Below are 10,000 nucleotides of genomic sequence, written 5' to 3' on the forward strand. Positions count from 1 at the left end.
CACCAAAACAGTGTCACCTGTCTCAAACACTGCGCCATCAGGTCCACCAAAACATTGTCACCTGTCTCAAACACTGCGCCATCAGGTCCACCAAAACAGTGTCAACTGTCTCAAACACTGCGCCATCAGGTCCACCAAAAACAGTGAGACCTGTCTCAAACACCACGTCATCAGGTCCACCAAAACAGTGTCACCTGTCTCAAACACTGTGCCATCAGGTCCACCAAAACAGTCAGACCTGTCTCAAACACTGCGCCATCAGGTCCACCAAAACAGTGTCACCTGTCTCAAACACTGCGCCATCAGGTCCACCAAAACAGTCAGACCTGTCTCAAACACTGCACCATCAGGTCCACCAAAACAGTGTCACCTGTCTCAAACACTGCGCCATCAGGTCCACCAAAACATTGTCACCTGTCTCAAACACTGCGCCATCAGGTCCACCAAAACAGTGTCAACTGTCTCAAACACTGCGCCATCAGGTCCACCAAAAACAGTGAGACCTGTCTCAAACACCACGTCATCAGGTCCACCAAAACAGTGTCACCTGTCTCAAACACTGTGCCATCAGGTCCACCAAAACAGTGTCACCTGTCTCAAACACTACGCCATCACGTCCACCAAAACAGTCAGACCTGTCTCAAACACTGCGTCATCAGGTCCACCAAAACAGTCAGACCTGTCTCAAACACTGCACCATCAGGTCCACCAAAACAGTCAGACCTGTCTCAAACACTGCGTCATCACGTCCACCAAAACAGTCAGACCTGTCTCAAACACTGCGCCATCAGGTCCACCAAAACAGTCAGACCTGTCTCAAACACTGCACCATCAGGTCCACCAAAACAGTGTCACCTGTCTCAAACGCTACGTCATCAGGTCCACCAAAACAGTGTCACCTGTCTCAAACAGTACGCCATCAGGTCCACCAAAACAGTGTCACCTGTCTCAAACACTACGCCATCAGGTCCACCAAAACAGTCAGACCTGTCTCAAACACTACGTCATCAGGTCCATTAAAACAGTGAGACCTGTCTCAAACACTGCGCCATCAGGTCCACCAAAACAGTCAGACCTGTCTCAAACACTACGTCATCAGGTCCACCAAAACAGTCAGACCTGTCTCAAACACTGCGCCATCAGGTCCACCAAAACAGTGTCACCTGTCTCAAACACTGCGCCATCAGGTCCACCAAAACAGTCAGACCTGTCTCAAACACTGCGCCATCAGGTCCACCAAAACAGTGAGACCTGTCTCAAACACTGCACCATCAGGTCCACCAAAACAGTCAGACCTGTCTCAAACACTACGTCATCTGGTCCACCAAAAGTGTGAGACCTGTCTCAAACACTATGTCATCAGGTCCACCAAAACAGTGTCACCTGTCTCAAACACTGCGCCATCAGGTCCACCAAAACAGTGAGACCTGTCTCAAACACTGCACCATCAGGTCCACCAAAACAGTGTCACCTGTCTCAAACACTGCGCCATCAGGTCCACCAAAACAGTGTCAACTGTCTCAAACACTGCGCCATCAGGTCCACCAAAAACAGTGAGACCTGTCTCAAACACCACGTCATCAGGTCCACCAAAACAGTGTCACCTGTCTCAAACACTGTGCCATCAGGTCCACCAAAACAGTGTCACCTGTCTCAAACACTACGCCATCAGGTCCACCAAAACAGTCAGACCTGTCTCAAACACTGCGCCATCAGGTCCACCAAAACAGTCAGACCTGTCTCAAACACTGCACCATCAGGTCCACCAAAACAGTGTCACCTGTCTCAAACGCTACGTCATCAGGTCCACCAAAACAGTGTCACCTGTCTCAAACAGTACGCCATCAGGTCCACCAAAACAGTGTCACCTGTCTCAAACACTACGCCATCAGGTCCACCAAAACAGTCAGACCTGTCTCAAACACTACGTCATCAGGTCCATTAAAACAGTGAGACCTGTCTCAAACACTGCGCCATCAGGTCCACCAAAACAGTAAGACCTGTCTCAAACACTACGTCATCAGGTCTACCAAAACAGTGTCACCTTTCTCAAACACTGTGCCATCAGGTCCACCAAAACAGTCAGACCTGTCTCAAACACTACGTCATCAGGTCCATTAAAACAGTGAGACCTGTCTCAAACACTATACCATCAGGTCTACCAAAACAGTGTCACCTTTCTCAAACACTGTGCCATCAGGTCCACCAAAACAGTCAGACCTGTCTCAAACACTACGTCATCAGGTCCATTAAAACAGTGTCACCTGTCTCAAACACTGCGCTATCAGGTCCACCAAAACATTGTCACCTGTCTCAAACACTGCACCATCAGGTCCACCAAAACAGTGTCAACTGTCTCAAACACTGCGCCATCAGGTCCACCAAAAACAGTGAGACCTGTCTCAAACACCACGTCATCAGGTCCACCAAAACAGTGTCACCTGTCTCAAACACTGTGCCATCAGGTCCACCAAAACAGTGTCACCTGTCTCAAACACTACGCCATCAGGTCCACCAAAACAGTCAGACCTGTCTCAAACACTGCGCCATCAGGTCCACCAAAACAGTCAGACCTGTCTCAAACACTGCACCATCAGGTCCACCAAAACAGTGTCACCTGTCTCAAACGCTACGTCATCAGGTCCACCAAAACAGTGTCACCTGTCTCAAACAGTACGCCATCAGGTCCACCAAAACAGTGTCACCTGTCTCAAACACTACGCCATCAGGTCCACCAAAACAGTCAGACCTGTCTCAAACACTACGTCATCAGGTCCATTAAAACAGTGAGACCTGTCTCAAACACTGCGCCATCAGGTCCACCAAAACAGTCAGACCTGTCTCAAACACTACGTCATCAGGTCCACCAAAACAGTCAGACCTGTCTCAAACACTGCGCCATCAGGTCCACCAAAACAGTCAGACCTGTCTCAAACACTGCACCATCAGGTCCACCAAAACAGTGTCACCTGTCTCAAACGCTACGTCATCAGGTCCACCAAAACAGTGTCACCTGTCTCAAACAGTACGCCATCAGGTCCACCAAAACAGTGTCACCTGTCTCAAACACTACGCCATCAGGTCCACCAAAACAGTCAGACCTGTCTCAAACACTACGTCATCAGGTCCATTAAAACAGTGAGACCTGTCTCAAACACTGCGCCATCAGGTCCACCAAAACAGTCAGACCTGTCTCAAACACTGCGCCATCAGGTCCACCAAAACAGTCAGACCTGTCTCAAACACTGCGCCATCAGGTCCACCAAAACAGTGTCACCTGTCTCAAACACTGCGCCATCAGGTCCACCAAAACATTGTCACCTGTCTCAAACACTGCGCCATCAGGTCCACCAAAACAGTGTCACCTGTCTCAAACACTGCGCCATCAGGTCCACCAAAACATTGTCACCTGTCTCAAACACTGCGCCATCAGGTCCACCAAAACAGTGTCACCTGTCTCAAACACTGCGCCATCAGGTCCACCAAAACATTGTCACCTGTCTCAAACACTGCGCCATCAGGTCCACCAAAACAGTGTCAACTGTCTCAAACACTGCGCCATCAGGTCCACCAAAACAGTGTCACCTGTCTCAAACACTACGCCATCAGGTCCACCAAAACAGTCAGACCTGTCTCAAACACTACGTCATCAGGTCCATTAAAACAGTGAGACCTGTCTCAAACACTGCGCCATCAGGTCCACCAAAACAGTAAGACCTGTCTCAAACACTACGTCATCAGGTCCATTAAAACAGTGAGACCTGTCTCAAACACTATACCATCAGGTCTACCAAAACAGTGTCACCTTTCTCAAACACTGTGCCATCAGGTCCACCAAAACAGTCAGACCTGTCTCAAACACTACGTCATCAGGTCCATTAAAACAGTGAGACCTGTCTCAAACACTATACCATCAGGTCTACCAAAACAGTGTCACCTTTCTCAAACACTGCGCCATCAGGTCCACCAAAACAGTGTCACCTGTCTCAAATACTACGCCATCAGGTCCACCAAAACAGTGAGACCTGTCTCAAACACTACACCATCCACCAAAACAGTGTCACCTGTCTCAAACACTGCGCTATCAGGTCCACCAAAACAGTGTCACCTGTCTCAAACACTGCGCTATCAGGTCCACCAAAACAGTGTCACCTGTCTCAAACACTACACCATCAGGTACACCAAAACAGTGTCACCTGTCTCAAACACCACCTTCACCAGCAGTGTGTGGACTGAGTTCTTCTTCTTCACTGACTGTCACTGTAAACACTACAGTCCCTCTCTCCTTCACTGACTGTCACTGTAAACACTGCAGTCCCTCTCTCCTGTCACTGTAAACACTGCAGTCCCTCTCTCTTCACTGACTGTCACTGTAAACACTGCAGTCCCTCTCTCCTGTCACTGTAAACACTGCAGTCCCTCTCTCCTTCACTGACTGTCACTGTAAACACTGCAGTCCCTCTCTCCTGTCACTGTAAACACTGCAGTCCCTCTCTCCTGTCACTGTAAACACTGCAGTCCCTCTCTCCTTCACTGACTGTCACTGTAAACACTGCAGTCCCTCTCTCCTTCACTGACTGTCACTGTAAACACTACAGTCCCTCTCTCCTTCACTGACTGTCACTGTAAACACTGCAGTCCCTCTCTCTTCACTGTCACTGTAAACACTACAGTCCCTCTCTCCTTCACTGACTGTCACTGTAAACACTACAGCCCCTCTCTCCTGTCACTGTAAACACTGCAGTCCCTCTCTCCTGTCACTGTAAACACTGCAGTCCCTCTCTCCTGTCACTGTAAACACTGGAGTCCCTCTCTCTCTTCACTGACTATCACTGTAAACACTGCAGTCCCTCTCTCCTTCACTGACTGTCACTGTTAACACTGCAGTCCCTCTCTCTCCTTCACTGACTGTCACTGTAAACACTGCAGCCCCTCTCTCCTTCACTGACTGTCACTGTAAACACTGCAGTCCCTCTCTCCTTCACTGACTGTCACTGTAAACACTGGAGTCCCTCTCTCCTTCACTGACTGTCACTGTAAACACTGCAGTCACTCTCTCCTGTCACTGTAAACACTACAGCCCCTCTCTCCTGTCACTGTAAACACTGCAGTCCCTCTCTCCTTCACTGACTGTCGCTGTAAACACTGCAGTCACTCTCTCCTGTCACTGTAAACACTGCAGTCCCTCTCTCCTGTCGCTGTAAACACTGCAGTCCCTCTCTCCTGTCACTGTAAACACTGCCGTCACTCTCTCCTTCACTGACTGTCACTGTAAACACTGCAGTCCCTCTCTCCTGTCACTGTAAACACTGCAGTCCCTCTCTCCTGTCACTGTAAACACTGCAGTCCCTCTCTCCTGTCACTGTAAACACTGCAGTCCCTCTCTCCTGTCACTGTAAACACTACAGTCCCTCTCTCCTGTCACTGTAAACACTACAGTCCCTCTCTCCTGTCACTGTAAACACTACAGCCCCTCTCTCCTTCACTGACTGTCACTGTAAACACTGGAGTCCCTCTCTCCTTCAATGACTGTCACTGTAAACACTGCAGTCCCTCTCTCCTGTCACTGTAAACACTGCAGTCCCTCTCTCCTGTCACTGTAAACACTGCCCTCGCTCTCTCCTTCACTGACTGTCACTGTAAACACTGCAGTCCCTCTCTCTCCTGTCACTGTAAACACTGCAGTCCCTCTCTCCTGTCGCTGTAAACACTGCAGTCACTCTCTCCTGTCACTGTAAACACTGCAGTCCCTCTCTCCTGTCACTGTAAACACTACAGTCCCTCTCTCCTTCACTGACTGTCACTGTAAACACTGGAGTCCCTCTCTCCTTCACTGACTGTCACTGTAAACACTGCAGTCCCTCTCTCCTGTCACTGTAAACACTGCCGTCACTCTCTCCTTCACTGACTGTCACTGTAAACACTGCAGTCCCTCTCTCCTGTCACTGTAAACACTGCAGTCCCTCTCTCCTGTCGCTGTAAACACTGCAGTCCCTCTCTCCTGTCACTGTAAACACTGCAGTCCCTCTCTCCTGTCACTGTAAACACTACAGTCCCTCTCTCCTGTCACTGTAAACACTACAGTCCCTCTCTCCTGTCACTGTAAACACTGCAGTCCCTCTCTCCTGTCGCTGTAAACACTGCAGTCCCTCTCCCCTGTCACTGTAAACACTGCCGTCACTCTCTCCTTCACTGACTGTCACTGTAAACACTGCAGTCCCTCTCTCCTGTCACTGTAAACACTGCAGTCCCTCTCTCCTGTCGCTGTAAACACTACAGCCCCTCTTTCTTCACGTCACTGGCAGAACGGGAACAAAAAAAACCAAACTAGGTTGGGGAAATACCAAACAAGGCCAGACCCAGCAAGCCCAATACTTACCACAGCACCTATAGCAACCAACGGTTCTCCTTCGCCCAGATGATAAAGAAAAGTGCCGGCATAGACGTCATAGGGCTGCACACACACACACACACACACACACACACGCGCGCACACACATACACACTCATGTAACATATCGATATTGTATTGTATATTACTTTTTTGTCACAACAAATTTCTCTGTGTGAACGGTGGGCTGTACTCCCCAAGGAGAGTGCAACGCTGCAGTGTAGTACCACCCTTCCTTTTCTGTCTACATGTCTATTTGTTTTTCCTTTTCTGTCTACATGTCTATTTGTTTTTCTTTTCTGTCTACATGTCTATTTGTTTTTCTTTTCTGTCTACATGTCTATTTGTTTTTCTTTTCTGTCTACATGTCTATTTGTTTTGCCATCAGAGAGAATTTTTATACAGAATTTTGCCAGGGCAACCCTTTTGTTGCTCAATACCACATACACTACCACTGCCCCACACTACCACTGTCACACTACCACTACCACACACTACCACTACCACTGCCCCACACTACCTGTCACACACTACCACTGCCCCACACTACCTGTCACACACTGTCACACACTACCACTGCCCCCACACTACCTGTCACACACTGTCACACACTACCACTGCCCCACACCACCTGTCACACACTGTCACACACTACCTGTCACACACTGTCACACACTACCACTGCCCCCACACTACCACTGTCACACACTACCACTGTCACACAGTCACACACTACCACTGCCACACACTGCCACACACTACCACTGTCACACTGCCACACACTACCACTGCCACACACTACCACTGTCACACACTACCACTGTCACACACTGTCACACACTACCACCACTGTCACACACTGTCACACACTACCACTGTCACACACTATCACTGCCACACACTACCACTGTCACACACTACCACTGCCACACACTACCACTGTCACACACTGCCACACACTACCACTGTCACACACTGCCACACACTACCACTGTCACACACTGCCACACACTACCACTGTCACACACTACCACTGTCACACACTGCCACTGTCACACACTACCACTGTCACACACTGTCACACACTACCACTGCCACACACTACCACTGTCACACACTACCACTGTCACACACTGCCACACACTACCACTGTCACACACTACCACTGTCACACACTACCACCACTGTCACACACTGTCACACACTACCACTGTCACACACTACCACTGCCACACACTACCACTGTCACACACTACCACTGTCACACACTGCCACACACTACCACTGTCACACACTGCCACACACTACCACTGTCACACACTGCCACTGTCACACACTGCCACACACTACCACTGTCACACACTGCCACTGTCACACACTGCCACACACTACCACTGTCACACACTACCACTGTCACACACTGCCACTGTCACACACTACCACTGTCACACACTGCCACACACTACCACTGTCACACACTACCACTGTCACACACTACCACTGTCACATTACCACTGTCACACACTACCACTGTCACACACTGCCACACACTACCACTGTCACACACTACCACTGTCACATTACCACTGTCACACACTACCACTGTCACACACTGCCACACACTACCACTGTCACACACTACCACTGTCACACTACCACTGTCACACACTACCACTGTCACACACTGCCACACACTACCACTGTCACACACTACCACTGTCACACACTACCACTGTCACACACTGCAACACACTACCCTTCTTCTTCTTTTTCCAATAATGTCCCAACGGTCGTTCCCCACCTTAATTGACATTTATGTGTATGACCATTTCGTTTATTTACCCTGCCATGTAGGCAGCCATACTCCGTTTTCAGGAGTGTGCATGCTGAGTATGTTCTTGTTTCCATAACGCTGACAAAGATTACATGATCTTCAACCTGCGTATTTGATTTTCTGCGTGCGTATTCACACAAAGAGGGTTCAGGCACAAGCAGGTCCGCACATATGATGACCTGGGAGATCGGAAAAATCTCCACCCTTTACCCACCAGGCGTCGTTACCAAGATTTGAACCCGGGACCCTCAGATTGAAAGTGTAATGCTTTAACAATACATCTACTGCCCCTGTTGCACACTACTAACTGCCCCACACTACCACTACCCCACACACTAAACTGCCCCACACTACCACTACCCCACACACTACTAAATGCCCCACACTACCACTACCCCACACACTGCTAACTGCCCCACACTACCACTACCCCACACACTGCTAACTGCCCCACACACTACTAACTGCCCCACACTACCACTAGCCCACACACTACTAACTGCCCCACACTACCTCTACCCCTTACACTACTAACTGCCCCACACTACCACTACCCCACACACTGCTAACTGTCCCACACTACCACTACCCCACACACTGCTAACTGCCCCACACTACCACTACCCCACACACTACTAACTGCCCCACACTACCACTACCCCTTACACTACTAACTGCCCCACACTACCACTACCCCACACACTACTAACTGCCCCACACTACCACTACCCCTTACACTACTAACTGCCCCACACTACCTCTACCCCACACACTACTAACTGCCCTACACTACCACTACCCCACACACTACCACTACCCCACACGCTACTAACTGCCCCACACTACCACTACCCCACACACTACTAACTGCCCCACACTACCACTACCCCACACTACCACTACCCCACACACTGCTAACTGTCCCACACTACCACTACCCCACACACTACTAACTGCCCCACACTACCACTACCCCACACACTACTAACCGTCCCACACTACCACTACCCCACACACTACTAAATGCCCCACACTACCACTACCCCACACTACCACTACCCCACACACTACTAAATGCCCCACATTACCACTACCCCACACACTACTAACTGCCCCACACTACCACTACCCCACACTACCACTACCCCACACACTGCTAACTGCCCCACACTACCACTACCCCACACACTGCTAACTGCCCCACACTACCACTACCCCACACACTACTAACTGCCCCACACTACTACTACCCCACACACTGCTAACTGCCCCACACTACCACTACCCAACACACTACTAACTACCCCACTCTACCACTACACCACACACTACCAACTGCCCCACACTACCACTACCCCACACTACCACTACCCCACACACTACTAACTACCCCACTCTACCACTACCCCACACACTACTAACTGCCCCACACTACCACTACCCCACACACTACTAACTGCCCCACACTACCACTACCCCACACACTACTAACTGCCCCACATTACCACTACCCCACACACTACTAACTACCCCACTCTACCACTACCCCACACACTACTAACTGTCCTACGCTACCACTACCCCACACACTACTACCCCACACACTACTAACTGCCCCACACTACCACTACCCCACACACTACTAACTGCCACACTCTACCACTACCCCACACACTACTAACTGCTCCACACTACCACTACCCCACACACTGCTAACTGCTCCACACTACCACTACCCCACACACTGCTAACTGCTCCACACTACCACTACCCCA

At 50.0% G+C, this 10,000-nt stretch overlaps 1 protein-coding gene across 1 annotated transcript in view; it reads right to left on the reverse strand.

The window, feature by feature from the left end:
* The window catches only part of LOC143298899 (electron transfer flavoprotein-ubiquinone oxidoreductase, mitochondrial-like), a 42,986-nt gene that overhangs the window by 15,694 nt on the left and 17,292 nt on the right, over positions 1 to 10,000 (reverse strand). Inside the window, exon 8 of the mRNA XM_076611920.1 lies at positions 6,380 to 6,454. Coding sequence (XP_076468035.1) covers positions 6,380 to 6,454 — 75 coding nt within the window. The remainder of the gene's footprint in view (positions 1 to 6,379; positions 6,455 to 10,000) is intronic.

This window comes from Babylonia areolata, chromosome 24, assembly GCF_041734735.1.
Source record: "Babylonia areolata isolate BAREFJ2019XMU chromosome 24, ASM4173473v1, whole genome shotgun sequence".
In the NCBI taxonomy this organism is placed as follows: Eukaryota; Metazoa; Mollusca; class Gastropoda; order Neogastropoda; family Buccinidae; genus Babylonia; species Babylonia areolata.